Raw genomic sequence first — 20,426 nt, forward strand, 5'->3', positions numbered from 1 at the left:
CATCCATCCATCCACCAACCCACTCATCCATCCATCATCCATCCATCCTCCATTCATCCATCGACCACTCATCCACCCATCCATTCATCAACCATCCATCCATTTATCTATCCATCCATCATCCATTCATCTATCATCCACCCATCATTCATCACCTATCTATCTTTTTTTTTTTTTTAGGGACAAGGTTTCATTCTATAGCCCAGTTTGTTTGAAATGAATGATATAGCCCAGCATGGCCTCAAACACATGGCTATCCTCTTGTCTCTGCCTCCTGAGGGTAGAGATTACAAGTAGAAGCCACTATGTCCAGCCCAATATTATATCATTAACTATAGGTACTGTGTTATCATAAGATCATTAGAATTGTTTCAACATACATAGCAGAACTATTTCAAGTGATTCCCTGTTTTCTTCTTCGCTGGATTCTGAAAACCAGTCTAAATGGATGAACAAATAATTTTGGAGGCCTAGACAGTATTTGAGAAAAACTAAGCTTTGCATTGTATAGTTAGGCACAAAGATTACATTAGAATCCTAACGTGCTAAGTTGAATTTAACCTGGCAAAAATTAAGGAATAATATAAAGAGATTACTTAAGAAGCACAGATTAAGATAGGCATGTGGTATATACTGTAATCTCAGTACTTTGGAGTAAAGGGTAACCTTGCCTACTTGGCAAGCTTGAATAACCTGGGCTACATAAGACTGTGTCAACAACACAAAACATCAGCAAAAAAGAAACTGATTATATGTAAAATGCTAAGTTTACCACACTAGTGTTCTTTATACTTGAATATTTAGGCATATAAAACACTGAAATTATTTTATAAATAGTGATACTGGTTATCCCCTGGGTGATTTCTAATTTTTAATCCTCATGATTTTCTGTATTTTTCTCAATTTCATAGCCTGAACATAATTTCTTGCTTTTAGAGTAAAACATTATTAATTCAGTATTTTAAGTTACTAAAATTCCTTACATTTTTCCCTAGGTGTACCATTTCTCTGGAAAGTTTTTATTATTGTAAAATTGGCCACATGCTATTTTTTGGAGGGGGGGAGGGCTAGACATCAGCGCTAAGCAGGATGAGACACAGCGTATTACTTTCTGGATGGCTGTTGTCACTGCTGGGTAGATGTACAGTGTGAGGAGGTGACAGATATTTAAACATCACCAGCATGTATCTGACCACACTGTTTTACCAAGTACAACCAATATATGTGAGACCGCAAAGCCACAGCCTTAATATAAGATACTGCCTTAAACCTATTTTAATGCTATAAAACAAAAAGCATTCTGATGAGAATTGGTTCAGCTCCCACAGTTGCCATGGTCACTGACCTATCCTTGCTGAGGACAAAGGATAAGAAGGGAGATCTATAGCAAGCAGACCCTGAGACAAGATCTGAAACACGAAATGCCACTGTGAATGTGCCTGACTTGCAGAAAACACGGCATTCTGCCTTTTGATGCTGAAAAAGGAACTAGAAGGATGAGGCAGGAGGATCACTGTGAGTTTGAGGGCAGCCTAAGCTTCATGGTGAATTCTAGGATAGCCTGAACCACAGAGAGAGACCATGACCCAAACACCATCAGGAGCAACAATAGGCCAGGAAATGTTGGTTCTTTTCCTCCAAAGTAGAAAATAGGAAACAGAAACAAAAATGTCCCTCCCATTGTTCTATAATGACAGTAAAGAGATCAGTGTCTAATAGGAAGGCTGACAGGACAAACGAACGATGTCCTCTTTGTTTCTGCATTATCCAAACACCTGGAAAGGACCCAGTTTCACTTGTGATAAGCTTCCCCCCTCAACTGCATTTCATTGTACTTTTGTCCAGTGTTCGTGAGCAAAGCACCTGACGTTTTGTCCTCCATGAACATATCAAAAGCAATTCTCCCAACAGGGCCAGCATCTGCAGGAGAGCGCTCATGCTGTGGTACTGGGGCGCTGCTGAATGTATCCAGCATGACTGTCCTCTGGTCAGCAGAGCCCGAGATGAGGACATTATCAATGGCCCAGTCATTCTGGTCAAGGCCGTCATGTCGTGGCTGCCACCAACGGAATCGAGTGGCAATCTCTTTAGCATCAGGAGGGAGAAGGATATTCACGAATCTAAATGGAAAATAGTGGGGGTGAGGAAAATATTTGTTAAATATTTCATATGAAGAGAAGATGTGAAACAGCAGTAAGCAACTATATATCCTATTTAAAACTCTCCCCCACTCTCTCCAGCTGTACATGCAAATATGTATGTTAACAAGTGGAGGTCAGAGGTCAATGTTGAGTGCTCTCCACTTTACTTTTTGATACAGGGTCTATCACTGCCTGGAGCTCACTGATTGGTAGGCTAGAGAGCTCCAGGGATCCTGTCTACCTTCCTAGTGTTGAGGTTACAGGTGGACACCACTAGAACTAGCTTTTAGATGACCACCAGCAATCTAATTTCGTTCCTAATATTCCTGCAAGGCAAGCACTTTACCAACTAAGTCAGCTCTCTAGCTCCCAAACAAACTAAAAAATAGCTTTATTACATTTGAGTTTATCCCATTGAATATATTTCATACAATGTATCTTGATCATACTCATCCTCAGCTCCTCCCAGATACACTTCCATTTCTCTACTCTTCCTCTTAACACATCAACTCCTGGGTGTGGACCCTTGTTAACTAGCTTCCTTTTACAAGTCATTAGAGAAACAGAATGTAAACAATGTAAGCACACCATAGCTAGCTATCCATCTGAGCCACCTGTGGACCTTAGACATCTGCGACCCTGGGTAGGTAACTGTGAGTCCATATTGTACGTACTCTGAGAGATACAAGCCAATCTTGGCCTTATTTTTCCTGCTACATAAGGGTTGTTTTCAACCTTCTTTCTTTCCTCCTTGGCACTTTGCTTTTTACTTTAATCTGCTAAGTTCAAAGCAACAGGCTGGGAATATGGACACTAGCTTGTGGGAGGATGTTTGAGCCTCAGCCTGAAAGTAAGCAGGTCTCAGTTGACTGTGGTACAGACAAGGCTTTGTTAATGGGCTTCATTGGAAGAAATACTGACAGAGAATTGCTAACAACCTCAGCACGTCTTCTGACTTAGTCACCAAGGACAGATAACTTAATGCTCCAATACAAATTCATCATGTAGAAATGAGGCTTACATTTACAATTGCAATTAAAAAATATGCATTGCAAGCCAGCAATATAACCACACATTTGATTATATTCAGAGCTCACTGAACTCAGGGAAACAATTTCCTTAGTTTTCTCCCTGTGTCTCTGCATCATCCTTTTCTCTGTTGTTTCAGCTGTATTTCAAGAGCAGCCTCTTATTGCTAAAGTTCCTGTCCACGTTAATCTTGGGATGGATCCTAAAGCTAAGGGCTGTAATAACAGTTGCTTTAATCTTTGCCTTCCATATTAAAGAGGTGTAGGTATTTTCCTTTTGTTAACACAGCATTTCCTTGGTGATGTTTTTCTTTTCGATGTTGATAGCCTTGTACATGCTAGACAGTACTCTGCCACAGAGCCATCTGCTTGGCCTTGCTGTTATTTTGTGTCTTTTTTTAAGTTATACCTGCCCAGCACAGTAGGTTGTATTCTGGATAGCAACCAACAAGGATACATGTAAATGGGCTTTGGACACTTCAGTCACTTTGCGCATTCTTTGGTCCAGGAAGGACATTAGTGTTCACATTAAGGAAAGAAAAGGTAACAACAAATATGTTGTTACTGGGTACTTAGAGAGCAGCAGCTTTGACACAGGCCTCTCCAAGATTTATTTCTTCATGTCTCTTGATGTTAGAGCTCATCTGCCCAATTCCTTTTAAACTTATTACTGTTGTGTGAGTTTTGTGGGGCGCATGTGTGGGTGTACATGTAGAGACCAGAGGAGGGTGTTGGGTGTCTTACTGGATCTCTCTTTGTCTCATTCCCTTGAGATAGAATGACTTCAAATAGTTTATATCTCTCCCCAATCCCCCCCCCACTTTTTTTATACAAATTTACTCTTTGAGAAGTCACATGATATATTTTGATCATATTCATTCTCATTCCTCCAACTCTTCCCAGATCCTTCCCCACCTCTCTTCTGACCCAACTCCACATTCTGTTCTCTTTCCCTATTAAAGGGATACATGCAATAGTTTGTGTTGGCTGACTACTAGTCACAGGGTCTGTCATGGAATATTTGTGATGCACCAAATTCCACTCCACTAAAGAAAACTGTTGTTCCCTCTCCCAGAAGTAATCAAATACCAACAGCTCCTTGTGTATCAGGTGGGATTTCATGCCCACCCTACCCCCCTCCTCTATGCTGGAATTTTGTCTGGCTTAGCTTGCACAAGTCTCCTGCATGCTGTCTTTGTCTCCATGAGTTCATATGTGCCTTTGCCCTGTCATGTCTGGAAAACACAGAGTTCAAGGGAACTTACCCTACCTCTGCGTCTTACAATCCTCTGCCCCATCTTCTCCACAGATTGCTGAGCCTTGAGGGGAGGAGGGTAACTCCTGATTCAATATTCTTGTTTTATTTCATTTCCCTTTCCTTTTTCCTTCTGTTGTTGAGATGGGGGGGGGTCTCACTATGTTGTCCAATATATGCTCTCCCATGATCCTTCAACCTCAGTCTCAGAGTTACTGAGAACTCAGAGGGCACCACCTCATCTGGCCCCTTCTGACTTTGCTAAATGGCTATACTGATTTTCTAAAACTGCTTTTCTAAAAGATTTAAAGATTCATAAATGATGGCTGTTTAGGGTTTTAAAATGATTTAATGTGTCCTAGGCATCTTAAGGATATTCTCTATCTTACTGTTTTCTTGTGTATACTGAGCAGATACTTTATAAACAAATGTTTGTGTTTCTCCAAATAGTTTTGAAATTATCATATACTCAGCCTCCATGGTCTTTTTTTTCTCTCTCTCTTTTTTGCACTAAGCTTATTTACTGTTGGCATTATGATCTAGCAACTAATCTTACTCTGGAATGTGAAAGTTCTTAAAATAAACTCTGCTTAGTGATTGTGTAGCTTAGAAAGCTCTCCGTTTTTTTCTGTCTCAGAGTTGTTCTTTACTGATGAGTAAGCTGTAGTCCCCTACCTCAGTCCCTGAAGACTGGTTACTAGTATCCTTACTAAGCATTTTGACTGGTTAATAGTAGCCTTACTAAGCACTTTTTCTCAACATCCTAGTTATTGGAGCCAGAACAGATACAAACCCAGGTTTACTGTACTGGTCATAGAAAATCTCCATCAGCAAGTTCCAGGTGATGCCTCCATTGACAGAGTACTCCAACAGGACTCCCTGGTTACGGTTGCTCGGTGTAATGAGGCATCCATACATGAAGTAAAACTGGATAAACTCAGCATTAGTCAGGTTCAGATCCACAGTAACTAACAATCGGCTACAGCCCTAAGGAAAAGAAGCAGAATAGGAAAGGAGCATCAGGAAGCAATCTTGATTTCAGACCCTGCAGATTACAGCTTTTCTCTTACTTTCTTTTAAATATTGTTTTTGTAATTCAAGGTTCATGGTATTGTTACTATCTCTCTTATATTATCTCTCTGATTGTTCTATTATCTCTTACATTAGCTTCTAGCATGATGCTCACCTCATGTTTGCTGAACTTCCAATTCTCAGTGTTTGAGACTTATTACTATAAGTCTCATATACTTACATTATGTCATATATTCTAAGGAGGTTCCATTTATATATATATGTATATATGTATATATATATATATACACATATATATGTGTGTGTGTGATATATATATATATACACATATATATACATATATATGTGTATATATATATGTATATATATCAAAGTAAAAGTAGGAATTAAAGTGTGCAAAGTTTTTATTAATGTATTTTCAACTATTAGTATTTGCTAAAAAGCACCAGTTATTAATGAAGTAATATTTTGACATAACTATTTTATTTTATTTACATCTGTGTGTATAAGTGTTGGAGCTGTTGTTACTGACAGTTGTGAGCCACCATGTGAATGCTGAGAATCAAACTCAGGTCCACTGGAAGCACAGCAAATGCTCTCAACCCCTGAGCCATCTCTCTAGCCCTCAGACATAACTATTTTGAATAAAATATTAAAGATAACCACAACTGAAATACTTATATGATTTAATTATGAGAGTTACAATGCCCTTTAAAATGTTTTAAAAATTTATTTATTTATTTAAATGAGTGTGGTTGTTTTGTGTAAGTACACATGGGGGCATGAGTTTATGTTTTCACACCTGTGCATGTTCACATGTGTTCACATGCAAGTAGAGGTCAGAGGTTAATGTTGGGTATTTTTCTTTATCATACCTCACCTTATTTTTGAACAGAGTCTCTCACTGAACATGGAGTTTACAAATTGGCTAGACTTTCTGGTCAATGAGCTCTGGAGATCTGGCTGTTTCTAATTTCTACCCCAACCCACACCTACACTCTGAACTGGGGTTACATAGGCCTTATTTTTACATGGATGTTGGGGATCTAAGTCTTTATGCATACAGGTACTTGCTGACTGAGGCATCTCTCCCCACCCCCAAATGGCATTTATTTAAATATTCATAGCTAACTTATGTCATTTATATTAATTATCAATTAATCTTGATAAGTAGGTATTTGTTAATTGAACGTATATGGACATCTGAGCCACTCCCACTTCTACTTGAGGTAGAGTATCTTGAATATGTGTTCTTAGTGTTGTCAATTATAAAACAGTCATTATAGTCATTATGATAATATATACTTTGCTACTCTTGGGTAGAATATTGGATATAAATAATATAGGACTACTTCTTTGGCATCAATATAAACTCTGCAATAGAGTACAGTTAAAAAAAAGGGTTGAGTGTAAATTGGTTATTTTTTTATTAATTTGCCTATCTAATCATGATACTAGAGATAGTATGCTTTCAAAAATGTAAAATTTAGCAGCAAAATAGAATGATTACAATTCTTTTTCAAAGGAAAGTATTCCAATATTGCTTCTGCCACACATTGCTTCTGCCACACACAAAATAATATGCTCCAAATACAAATGTTCAGTAATTACTGATAAATTATTCTTCCTGGAATGATTTATAAAAGTTGTTAATACATTCAAGAAACACTGAAGTTCATTTCCCAGATTTTTACTCTTTTATCCCAAATGTGTAGTGAGCTCAAGAACTTTCGATTATGGTTTGATCAAGATGGAAACCCCCTTATCCCCAACACACACACTGTACAGGTCTCCTTTCTCAGGATGGAAATATATGTAAATCCTTTAAAATGTGTTCTTAAATATTCCCTGTGCTGACCCAAGCTGAGTCTTTAAATAGTCTCAAGTTTTTGATAGGAAAATACTGTAAATGCTCAGTGCGGCCTGATTTGTGTAAAGTTGAAAGTTCAGATCATGACTAGGCATCAAGGATAACTGCATCTTGATTGGCTGATTAAACTTTAAAAGGGACTCATGGGACTTGTGGGGAACTTAGAGGTTGGAGAAAAGAGAAACCATTAGCCCAGTTCTTACCCCACTGAAATGGAGAGCCAGGCCCGAAGCCACAGCTCCGCACACGGTACTCAACTTCCCACCATTCACAGTCAGCCAGTTCTGGTTGGAGGGAGCACGATTAAAGTTGTCTTTGAGCTGGGTTGGAAGGGAGGTCTCAGGCTCCTCACAGTACAGGCCTCCCCACTGCTCATCACAGCTGGGTGTGGAACAAGAGAAAGGCAGAGTCAACATCAGAGAAAGCCCAAGTATTCCCACATTCTGGGGTCATGAAAGGTTACTGCTCTTCAGAGTTGCAGAGCTTGGCTAAAGATCACCAGGTTTCTTTAACAACACCAGAGGTTGAATTAACCTCCTCAGGGCTTTCCTAAAGTAATGTCTAGTGGTTTCAGGCTGAGGGAAAGAAACAAGTTTAAACAATGTACTGAAGTCCTGACTCATGTGACCAAGGGATGACCTATAGGATTGCAGCTGCCCAACCACACTCCTCGAGGATAATAGGATATGGATTTGGTCTCTTTCACAGAAGCTTCCGGCAATTTAAGAACCAAGTGGCTGAGTGCTCAACAGCAGCCATGTTTTGGATAAGCATTGCCATCCCTCAACAGAGTTCTCCACTCTCTGTTCAGGGAGGCTGCCCAGGGCTCTTCAGAGGCACTCTGGATATGGGATACAATCATTGACCAAGGGCCAAATTTTCCATGTCTACAGATTAGTGGAGAAGATAATATGCATTTTTCTATTAGTGTCTATACACTCAATCAAACAGCATGACTTTAGAAAAAGAAGCATAAAAGGCTGTAGTGCAGCTATGTGCACATGTGTGTACGTGTGTGTATGTGTATACATACATATCTATCCAAGTGCTTAAAACATAGATTCTTCCAAAGTTGCTAAAGATCTATAAAGAATGCTATAGAGGGTTTTTCTGTGAAATATGCCTCATAAACTGATCAGATATGTTTATGCTTTATTATACAAACAGCATGAGAGTATCAACTAAATCTCAACAAATGCATGCACTCCCTTCTACGCTGACTTAATATATTATTTTTGGTGAGAATCTATTGAACTCCCGAAAGCTTTCTATCATCTTTTCAAGGCTCAAATGTATCACAGAAACAGAAGAATGATGAATACTGTCAATTATAGTTGAGCTTTCTCTTGACAATGTAGCTGTTGTTCAGGTGCTAATCAGATGTAAAGTAGTTACAGTGGCCATCAGTTCCACTGTTAGCTCAGTATTGTAATCAGGAAAATGCAAAAGCTAGTTACTTGGGGAGTGATGACAAAACCAGTTCTAGAAAGCCCCCAATGAAATAAGCTGCAATATTTAGACATAAGAAATATTCCAACTTACATGCAGCTTCCCTGAATGCATCTCCCATGGCCACTGCACATGTCTAGGCAACCATCCCCAATATAGACGTTATCTATTGCCCAGGTCTGCTGCTTGTCAAAAGGCGCTGGCTGATGCCAGCGGAAACGAGTGGCTTGAGACCTTGGAAGAAGAAGAGATTTACAATGAAGAAAATGTATTCTAGTAAGCTTGAAGAGGGCAACACAAAGGCACACTTTCCCAGTCCTATTTTCAAATATATAACAACAGCCCAGACAAACCTCTAGTTAACAGTACTAAGCCAAACAAATAGATTCAGCAAGCATTTTGCCCCCGGGATCTTGCTGGGTCTTGAAAAAAGGACTACATCATAGACTAATCTTAAAACCAGAAGCCTTAGGGGAACAATGGAAGTCTGAGTTTTGCATGGAAGCCATTGTATGGAGACATCAGGGATGTAAACTGGGAGAAGAATGCCCATCCTTGAGCAGCTGTAACCCTTCTGCCTCTAACTTAGAACAGAATGTGGGCTGGGTTTCATGCTCTTCCGCTGCTCTCTAGGGCAAGATACTTTTGTGCAGTGAAACAGGCATCCACCTCACTCAGCATCCAGGAACAGTTCTAATGGAACCTTAGGGACAGGATAAACATAAAACAGAGAGATCAATGGAACCCGAAATAATTATACATGCAGAAGGAGAGGTAAGAAATAAAGCCAGGCTTATTTTATGAAATAAATACATATAAACCCAGAAGTTCTCCATTTCAGAAGCAGCAATGCTTCTCCTTCACAGTTTGGAGAACATCTTGTTCAGCAATCAAACGTGTTCACAGCCACTAGATGGCAGTAAGACGCAAACAATACCTGGGCCTTGTGCAACCATTCAAAACTTTTAGAGAAGTAAACTGTGGTTACTGAGCCATGCATACTTTATACTAAAAGACCTAATATTTTGGTCAGGGAATATGTGTTTCAGGAAGGGGAAAAAAGATGAAATCACAGCAACAGTCTTACATTTTCTAATCAAAGATACGTACTTAAAATTTGATTAATAATCCAAAAAGAATAACCTATAACTAAGATTTTCATTCTGGAAAACAGCCCAGTCCTGTTTGTGTCCTGAGCATCTTGGCATAAACTGATTTCTCACAGTCCTTTCTCTCAAGCTCCCACACTACCAGCAGAGGCGTCTCCTCAGCTCAGATCTTTCACTTCATATTGCACTGAGTTTAAGCACCAAGTCCTGTCCTTGGCCCCTGGTGTGAGCGGGCCTCTCCTCTTCTCCCTTCTGGACATCTTAAGCATCAATCCTTGAGGTTTCCAGAGCACATGGAATTTGTTCCCACCTTTCTGTACTAGTGTTTTCCCCTCAAGAGGAGTGCACTCTCTCTGCTTGTAGGAACTCACAGGAAACGTCAGTCCTCAAAGAGACATTTTCTTTCTGACCCTTTTAAAAATGGCATTTGTTTCATATTATTCAGACCCACAGCAATCTGCTTTTATGTGGTGTTTAACACAGTTTAGCACACATGTGCATATGTTTCAGGGTGACACAGTTCCTTCCTGGCATGTTAAGTCATAAGGCAGCATGTGGGGCAGATCTCTTTTGGCTCAACTCTGAGTGGTGCTCTATAGAGACAGGGAGCTGATTGATATTCCAGGCCACTGCGAAAGGAATGTAGTCAGCCTGCACATAATTTATTCTGTCTTTTGATTTTATTATAAATTTCCTGAAAGGCAAGGAATATTATTTTGTGTCCTCCGTGCTTATCGATAATAACATGTAATAAACTTTCCCTGTTCCCCAATACCACACACATACACGGCTACTAAAGCCCATGTCACCTTATAAAGTGTCCATTTTTGAAGCAGTTGCTTTTATTAATTATTCTTTCTGTTAATTGTTTCACTGTCTGTAGTGCTTATAAATGGGGATTTCATAAATATCTACTGCAAGAATATTAAGTTGACAGCAATAAACATTCCCAAAAAAAGCAAATAAAAGATACCATGCAGGTGGCTGAGGGGGGAACTGGGGTCAGTGTTGGAGGGACAGTAATTTGATGGCTTCTGGAAAAGGCTGGAGAGGTAGCACGGGCTGCCTAGCAGGTGGTGGCTTTTTGATGACTGGTTTTGTTCAGTCACAGTCTGGGTAGCCTCTGAACAGAAAGACTGAACAGGAGATTTAAGAGCCAGATGAATTGCTGGAGGTGCCGGCTTTTGTGGAGACTTCCAACCCGTCCCCTTTTCAGTCTATTGCTCTCTCTTGAGCTCCACAGAAAAGGAATCAGTAGGAGTCCATGTGAAGATTGAACTGACACTGGAGTTGGCCAATGAGTCTAAAGATAAGCGAGGGCTCTAATTTGTACTCTGGCACCAGTGAGCTCTATGTTCTCAGTGAGCAAGTGAATGTTTCTACACAATAAGGAGGTCAGATATGACAATTTTTGAGCCCCTATTGAAATGCAATGGTTTTCTATTCTAAGGAATAGCAATATCTGGTAGTCACATACTCATAGGCAAATACATCATCCATTATTATTTTATAGGAAGAAGAAGCACTTTTATTAAAGGGAAGAAGTGCAATATCGATTCAGAGGCAGAATATAGAAGTTCAATTCAACCTCTAAGCCTTTCCAATGAAGCAACTTATTTCCAGCCCTGCCTGGCCTCTCTGTGAGAGGGGCCAAATCACTTAGATCTACATGCTGACACTTTCCCATCTGCAAAGCTCAGAAAATGCTGCTTCCTGACTCACAAGGGTGTTGTGAAAATTAATTAATTGTTCATGTTTACCAAGACCTACGAGCGCTTTGGCGTCTCCCTTGGCAGGTGTCATTGCTTATCCTGAAGGTCCCATCTAATGATGGTTGCTACCAGCTGCTGCTTCTCCAAGTTGGAGGAAAAAGGGCCCCAGAGCAAATTTCTTATTTTCACATACCCTTGAAATCTCTCCTTTTGATTATTTTCTAAGTTTATACCACTTCCTTTCCATCAACACATTGGAGGTGCTTCAAAAGTACATTCTAGTAATATCAATTGCTAAGCATTAATATGTTACTGCAAATACACTGTGCACCTTCCCCATGACATGGCCACACCTTTTAATAGGTTTTAGTAAACATTTCATACTCTTAGATTCTGCAGAATGACTCCATTTACCCAGGAAGACTTCACTGTCATTGTCATGATGGGACAAATTCCTTTGAAAGAAACCACAGCTAAGGATCTCAGTCTTTCTGATCTTACCTGACATTACATTTACCCTCAAATAGACACCTAAATACTCAAGTTAACTCTTAATCTGCTGATGAAGATGACGAGGCCCAGTGCCTTAGTCATACACTGATTCACTAACAAACCAGCGTGATAAGGCAAGAATCACTTGACTTATACTAGGTATTGGTATATATTTAAGTAACTATGTAGTTATAAATGTGTGTTTTACATATATATTACACACACACACACACACACACACACACACACACACACACACACACACCGGATATACAGTGTTTATCCAGCCTCCAGGATTACTTTATTAAAAAAAATATCAGCTAGCAAAAGGAGCATTTCCATGAGTCACTCCTCTAAGCTTTTCTTTTCTCTGGAGAGGAGACAAACAGTGACCTTCACTATATCTTGGTACAGGCCCCTGAGTGAGTGACATAGGGAAAGCAGATAACCTCTTTGTCCAGCCCTGTCTACTAAGAGGAGGAAGAGAGATCTGTTGGGGTTTGGTCTGCTGCTGTGTATACAGATGTTTCTGACACCCCATCAGCAAAGATAGGAATGTGGTGATGGTGGTTTTCAGGGAAGACGAAAACTGAAACAAACAGCTGAAATACTGGAAGCACTGCCAAGCACAGGGTCCTTGACATTAAGACTTTGGAGTACTTCTGTTGGTGCTGAAGAGTATATGTGTGTGGAGACAGGAAGTGGTACATTCAGTATATCCCAGAAGCCTCCAAATCTTTCTGTCATCAGCAGGGAGAGGGAGGGGCCCATGACCTGCCTCAACAAAAGACAATAGTATGCCATGACACTCAGTGAGAAGAGATAAGAGAGCTTAAAGGAGGTCTGGGAGGCTTAAATTATCCTGATTTGTATCCTGAGTTGCAAAAACTTTATGACACTTTATGAGACCAGGAACTCTGAGTGGTGAATATTGAAGAAGTTATGAACAAGAAATTGCCATCTTTAGCTGTGATAATTATATCACAGCTGTCCAAAATGCTCTTCCTGTCTAGTAACGTGCACTGAAATATTTTTAGTGGAAATGCTATGATGTTTTGAATTTACATCAAAACAGCATGGGGTTAGAGTAAGTGGAGTTACTTACGAATCAGCATTGGTTGCAGTGACTGAGTACATGGGGGTCTCTTTAACTTAGTATATTTGCTTTTTAAATAAATAAAAATATAAGGCAACAAAAATCCTTTAAAAGCACAGGGAATTTTTAATTTCAGAATTTAAAATAAAAAAGAGTAGCTCTCATCTCTAAGCAAAGTAACTTTAAAAAATTGTGCTGAATATCACAGAAAACAATAATAAAAACTGTAATATTCCACCTCACTGGAATATTACTCAATAGGCTGGACTGAATATAAGAGATTTCCTTTAGCTTTCAACTTATCTTTTCAGTGAAGGACGACTTATATTTAGCTGTGAAAGCAATTTCAATAACTCACATATATGTACAAGACGAGTCAAACATCAAATTCTCTGATATAAACTTGGTAAGAAGTTGGTAGTACATACGGCTCAGAGGAAGCTGAATCTCTACTGCAGAACACATAGACATGGTTTTAACCTGTTTAACACGAGTGCCAATATAACAACATATTCAGTGTGTGGGATTCAGTGGTACTATACAAAATTACTATGTTTTATGAACCCAAAATGCCAACAAACCATAGTTAGTGACGCTCAAAGTATTAAACAACACAGGAGAAGACAGCCTGAGATATTAGTCCAGGATTTCTCCTGCTAGTTTTAACATTTTACATAGACTGTTCAGTCATGAATGTTTGAACAATGAAGCCTTTATAAACATCCTGTTGTATTGGAATAACAATAGACAGAGATAAAGAATCTCTCTTTAACAAAATGAACTCCTGGCTCTCCTAGATATTTGAAGATCACAGTAAATGTTATGCTTGCTGGCTTGGTTCTGCTTTCTTTACTCTCAGGTGTATGTGGGGATCTCACTGAAAAGTTGCCTTCCCTTTAACTTTATTTTGCTTTTGCTTTTGCTTTACCACCACCCCTTCTCCCCCCCAGCCCTGCTTCTAGTTTCTCCTTTAACTTCCCACAGATTTTTCCCTTCTGTGGCTAAAGTACCTGGCTTACAGCATGTGTGTTGTAGTTAATCTTTAAGGAAGATGGCAGCAGCTGGGTCACTGGGCCTGCGGTAGTGGATCATTTCACCTTAACTTAAAATAGCCAAGTCTCCCCTTAGCCGTACTGTGGCCACTCCCTTCTGTCCTTTCTCAGTGGATTTGAGTTACCTGCCCTTCCAGTTCTCCCGGGTTCTCAGCTGACACTTCGAGAACCTATGCCATTTGAACTAACCTCCTATTTTTAAGTCTGGTTGGTAATACATAGGAAGGCAGATTTGGATTGGGGGTATGGAATTGATTTTGACATCATCCAGTCTTTCCTTTAGTCCTTTTCAATAACTCATTCCATTCTATTCCATTTTGCTAGGACCATGTCTCATAGGCAAGCGATGAAAGCACATCACTAACACACTGGTTAAGTCTCTATCAGTTATCTGGCTCTCATCGGCCTCTCAGGCCAGATACATTATTTCTGGTAGCTTTGAAAACTATTCTTTTGAAGACACTAAAAACTGACAAAAAATCTGAAAAAATTTTGAGACTTTTTTTCTTGTCTGTGGCCAATGTCACTGATCTTTTCTTGCATGGCAGTCACATCTCATGTGCAATCACATTAACATGTGACAGTGTGTTATTCTGACTCTCCATTTTCCTGCCTCCTCTGAGTCATTTCCACTCAGCTATTCTCTTTTGGAGAGCAGAGACAGCTATAGTATTATGAACAGATTTCCATCTGCAAACCTGGGAGTCTTCTTTTTACATGCAATGGAGAAGTTAGTGCATGTGTGTGTGTATGTGTGGGCAAAGGCCAGAGAACAACTTTTGGTACCATTCCTTAGGAGTCCTCAAGTCTGCTTTTTTGAGACAGGGTCTCTCATTGGCCTGGAACTGGCTAAGTAGGCTAGAGTGACTGCCCAGTGAATTCACAAATTCAAATCTGCTTGTCTCAGGCCCCAGTGCTAAGATTACAATTCTGTCATTATGCCTGGCTTCTTTTCCCCCGGTTCTGAGGCTCAAACTCATGATTGCCCAGCAGGGACCTTTGCCAGCTAAGTTATCCCCTCACCTCCATTTTCATGACCCTTGCTCTCTTGCCTTGCTTCAGTGCTTTTTGTGAGTAAACCTGAGTCCACTAATGACCTCCTTTCACACTTTACTGCTTTAAACAATAACTCTGAGGCGCATGCCCATGTGTTTCTATCTGGTTCACTTAGATCCCCTGGTTTAGAATGTTCTTCTCTTTATCCATTGAATTCTTCAAAGAAGAATTCACACATCTCTACACAAAACTCCCTCTGATTCTGATCTTCAGTACAAACTCTGAGTTTTCAATATTGGTGGGACTTCTAGTCTGTTCCCCAGCAAAATGTTAAGTTATAATCATTTACAGTTTCTTCAATAGGTTACATCCTTTGCAGAGAAGGAAGTTAAGACAGTGTTATAACATTATTATGGGCTCACTTTCGTGAGGCTGAACTAATGCTTTTCACTCATTTTGATTTTATGGATGGGTTTCCAGGAAGAACTAACTTAACCAATGCATATGGCCAGGAATGAAGATAAAAAAACTATGCCAAGTTCTTAGGATTTACCACAGTAGTACCTGGAGTGGAGTATAATATATCTTTGTTTAGTCTCAGGATTCCTTATCAGGAAAAACACCTCAATCCATTTGATGTTGCCTATCTGAGAGAGAGCAGATTCATCTCCAACACTGCCCTTTCCCTCCACGTACAATGTCCTCTTCATCGTCAGGGTCTACAGCTGAATAGTCTTCATTTTTCTCTATGTCCATTGAGAACACACTACCAGTCTCTGTCTGTCTACGTCTGTCTGTCTGTCTGTCTGTCTGTCTGTCTGTCTGTCTGACTCTCTCTGAGAGTCTTTACTCTTACCCTCTCTCATTGACTGTCCAATTAGAATAAGCTTCTCTGAATTTGATGCTCACTAACCACACCTCATTCCTGAACACTTTAACAGACTTGTAAGGATTCCTATAACCCTGCTCTTCATGGTTTGATACCCTTTCCCATCTCACTTTCTTTCTTTCCTTCTGTTTCTGAACTCACACATACCAACTTCCTGCTACCACAGTGTACAATCCTTGGCTAGACACCCCTGCTCTTACTCTTTACACAGTTCACCTTTAGATCATACCAAAGTTAGTCTTTCTCACTAAAGCATTCTCTGGCCTTCCTGACCAAGTCATCTTTCCTTGAGATATCCAATCTTAGTATATCATATTCCAGTATTCCATCACACCACAGCTAAATTGTAATGTTAGTTTTGAGTGCCAGTGATCTCTGGGGAATACCTCTGCCTTCTACTGAACTAAAAGACCTTTGAGATAGGGTTAACCCCAGCACATACTAAAGCCTAGGAAACAATTACTTAAAAGTATATTTTTAAAAATATATGACTGAATGGGTAAGCAACTGGTACTGATTACAATTGGCTATTTCAGCTTAATAAAATGTTTCATGCCACGGGTTGGCAATCATATTCCACTTAATCCTATTATCAACAGGATGTAGATGCTCCCCCGCCATATCATAGGCTAGTGGAAAGGCTCCAATAATCTTGTGCTCAAAGCCACTTCTAACACCTACTTAGCATGCATTTGTAAGCTATCAATACCATATTTGTTTACAGAAAAACACCTAAAAACTGAAATAGCAACTCCAGCAGAGAGCTACAAATTTAGGATTCAGAGACCACATAGACTCTTCAGCATAGTCTCAAACTTCTAAGGCAGTCAGTTAGATTAGCATCTTGTCTGTGTGCCTGCCTGCTTGTTTGCCAACCAACATTTCTGTGTGAGGATCAAAGTAAGGGCCTCATGCACAGTAAGCACAGGTGTTCTACCACTGAAAGTTTAACTTAAAACAAGGAAAAACACATTTAAAAGATCACCAGACTGAGAACAGAGGGAGGAGAGCCTCATTTACATACATTTCTTTCTGAATTACTCAGAGGGGTGTGTTGTAAGGCAGAGTCACCTGAAAGACCATTGCACAACATGAGCGCTGAGGATAATATACTAAATAAACTGTATTTTCAATACGGTAACAAGGGAAAATGGATGCTTATCACAGGCCTTTCATGAATCATTTGAAAGGGTCAAAATTCTTGTGAGTATGTGCAAGAGACAATTAAAACATTGATTAAAATATGAGGAATAATTACTTTTCTTCAGTAGATGTCTCAAGGGTATAATGACTAGCTGAAGTAAATCTTAGAATGCCACTTATTTGCAAAATGCTGCCAAGTAGTCAGGTAATAATTCATAGAACTCATAAAGACTTAAAAGATGGCAGCCCTAATGGAGTTTTTTCCCTGTTACTTATTAAGACCACCTTAATAATTCATGTACGACAATACATTTAACGAGCAACAAAATCTCACGTATCTCGTTTAAGCTTGCCAGCTCTGCTCTCAGTTAATAAAGTCTCCTGCCTCTGAGCCAACAACTGTAAAGCAGCCATAGGCTGCTAGAGGCTGAAACTGCTCCATTTATGATAATCCCAAGAAAAGTTATGTCCTAGATGAACACTTGAGTTTTATGGTCGTCTGCTAGAAGGATTTATTCAGTCTTCATTTGTCAGGAGGCAACAGGACAGTAAGAAGCCCAAACCATAACTGGTCTCTTACTCTATACTGGTTGCTCTGGTCTGTGGATGGCAGCAGCCAATCAGGTTTCCTCAGGAGGAATAGGAGTGGCAATCATGATTTTAAAGCTTTCCTGTGCTTTAGATTGTAAAGGAATCATAGAACATTATTCCCTTGGGAAAAGGTAGTTATGCACATTCCTCACACAGGAGAGTAAATGCACACATAATTCAGACTCAGCTTCTTCACTACCAGTCCCCAGGTACTTCTCTCAAGCCAAGGCATTTTCTGTTGGTGCAGTGAGTGAAACACTTACACATGTTTCTTGCAGAGGGCATTCTCTAGGTGACAGATTCCAAAGTAATATTCAAGATAAAATTTAAAAAGTAGACGTTAATGTTAGGAAACAGTTCCTTGCTATATCCGTTTATAAGAAACCACTAACTGCTATATTGACAGCGATTTAAATGGCAGAAAAATAGATCCCATTTAAGTCTATTTTTGTATCCAATGGTCTTGTTTAAATGGCTGGTTCTTGGCACCTCTAAATTAGGCTGGAGAAGCTGTTACATTTTGGCCAGTGTTTTCTTGTATAAGCCATTATTCAAAAAAAATTATTAGCATTAAAAATCAGGAAAATCCCAGGTTTAGAGAAAAACAGAACTTCACCATAAATATTGACTTGCACTTTCCCTATTAAGTTAGCCTTAGTTCATACAAAAATAAGTATCATGCATCTCATTCCAACTTTGTCCTACTAGAACCTGACACAGCAAAGCTGATCACATTGGGGTAATATGTGCAGAAGCAGCAATACCTGGTGTAGGAAGGGAGGGGCAGAGTGATTCTGGTCCATTTGTTGAAAGTATCTGACACCAGGATCCGCTGTAGGTGATAACGACTGCACTCAGCATTAGTAGGCAGGCAGTCCCTCACCAGTGGGTGCCACGAAAGCCCAAGATCCACTGAGTACTCCAGTTCAATAGCTGAAACAGGAAGTAGTATTCTCAATATAAGCACATGTCTGCAGACCCAGGAGCCACAGTAACTTACTGTGTGTACATAGGTTTTAAATGTAATGAAATAGTTTTACTTTTCCCCATGTTTATGTTTCTGACTTTGAACTATTTACCAGTTTTGTTTTTCCCTCTGTACATTATTGTTATCTGTCCATCTCTCTGTCTGTCTGTCTATCCATGCATCCATGATTCATCCATCTATCCATTCATCCATCCACCAACCCATCCATCTATCTATCAACCATCCAACCATCCAACCATCCATCCATCCATCCATCCATCCATCCATCCATCCATCCATCTATCTATCAACCATCCAACCATTCATCATCCATCCATCCATCCATCATCCATCCATCCATCCATCCATCCATCCATCCATCCATCTATCTGGAAATGGGGTCTCTCACAGAGAGACTGTTCTGGAAATCACTATATAGAGCAGGCTGACCTTGAGAGATCCAAGTGCTGGGATTAACATGCACCACAATGCCTGGCCATTTTTGCTAATTTTATAAATAACACTGAACTACAACTCCTTTTAAGGAGTTATGATCCATTGAGATTAATTTACTTTCCCTGAATCACCCATTATAATAAGAACCTCTTAGAACAATTACAGCAAAGTCATTATGGTCTCAGATACTGCCACAAGTGTTAAGAGCAGCAATCATTTATAACACACACACTGAGCTTCAGTCTGCTCCCTCACACCCCTCGCCCCTCCTTCTCCTAATGAAGCCCCTCTCCTCAGTAAGACTCCTCTTAATGTCATGTCATTTTTACCCATAATAAATGTAATGATTTCTTTTTAAATAGTTAAAAGTTTGGCGCAGTATTTTCAAAATTTTAAGACAGAATAATTTTTATTCCTGTGAGTGTTTGTGTGTATGTCTGTGTGTCTGTGTGTTTGGATGGGTGTCCATAGACAGTATCTGGCCAGAGGTACAGGCAGTTGTGAGCCACTCAGTGTGGGTATTGGGGATTAAACTGCACTCCTCTATAAGAACAGCAAATGCTCTAACCACTAAGCCATCTATCTCTCTAGCCACAGTCTTTTAAGTTTTGACCATCTTATAAAACTTCTGGTCCATTGTGTCAATTTTACTCTCGTAATAAAAGACACTTCTTAGAAACCATGAAGCTCTTTCTCTTATACATTTTACCCTATTATATAAAGGAATACACTGAGGAATCAAAGAAGCATGAAGAGATGGCTGGAAGTTATGGTTCGGGTTTGCGTGAGAGCAGTAAGACTGTAGGTCTGCAGAAAATTAAGTATTTCTCTTCCTTTTCTTCCTCTAAACATTTGGCCTCTCTCCATCTCTACTGCTCTTTCTTATTTTTTAAACTTATTCTTCTCTCATATATTATCTCCTGACGACAGCTTCTCTTCTCCTCTCCTCCCCGCACCTACCCCCCCTCCCAGACCCAACCTTTCTCTGGCTGCTGAATGCTTTGTAAATGCCCCAGTTTCCACCACCCTCTTAAGTGTTTCTTAAAGTCATGGCTTTTGGTCTTGGGCAGACACTGAATGCCCCTGGGAATCTTGAGAAACTCTTGGTGCTTGGGATTCATGACCAGAGACTCTTCTCCAAATCTTCT

At 39.8% G+C, this 20,426-nt stretch overlaps 1 protein-coding gene across 1 annotated transcript in view; it reads right to left on the reverse strand.

The window, feature by feature from the left end:
* Positions 1-20,426, reverse strand: part of Reln (reelin) — a 416,018-nt gene that overhangs the window by 32,593 nt on the left and 362,999 nt on the right. Inside the window, exons 46-50 of the mRNA XM_028778108.1 lie at positions 18,620-18,788; positions 8,869-9,009; positions 7,530-7,707; positions 5,218-5,411; positions 1,864-2,120 (exon numbers count right to left, since the gene is read on the reverse strand). Coding sequence (XP_028633941.1) covers positions 1,864-2,120; positions 5,218-5,411; positions 7,530-7,707; positions 8,869-9,009; positions 18,620-18,788 — 939 coding nt within the window. The remainder of the gene's footprint in view (positions 1-1,863; positions 2,121-5,217; positions 5,412-7,529; positions 7,708-8,868; positions 9,010-18,619; positions 18,789-20,426) is intronic.

This window comes from Grammomys surdaster, unplaced genomic scaffold (genome assembly GCF_004785775.1).
Source record: "Grammomys surdaster isolate TR1022 unplaced genomic scaffold, NIH_TR_1.0 325, whole genome shotgun sequence".
Taxonomy (NCBI): domain Eukaryota; kingdom Metazoa; phylum Chordata; class Mammalia; order Rodentia; family Muridae; genus Grammomys; species Grammomys surdaster.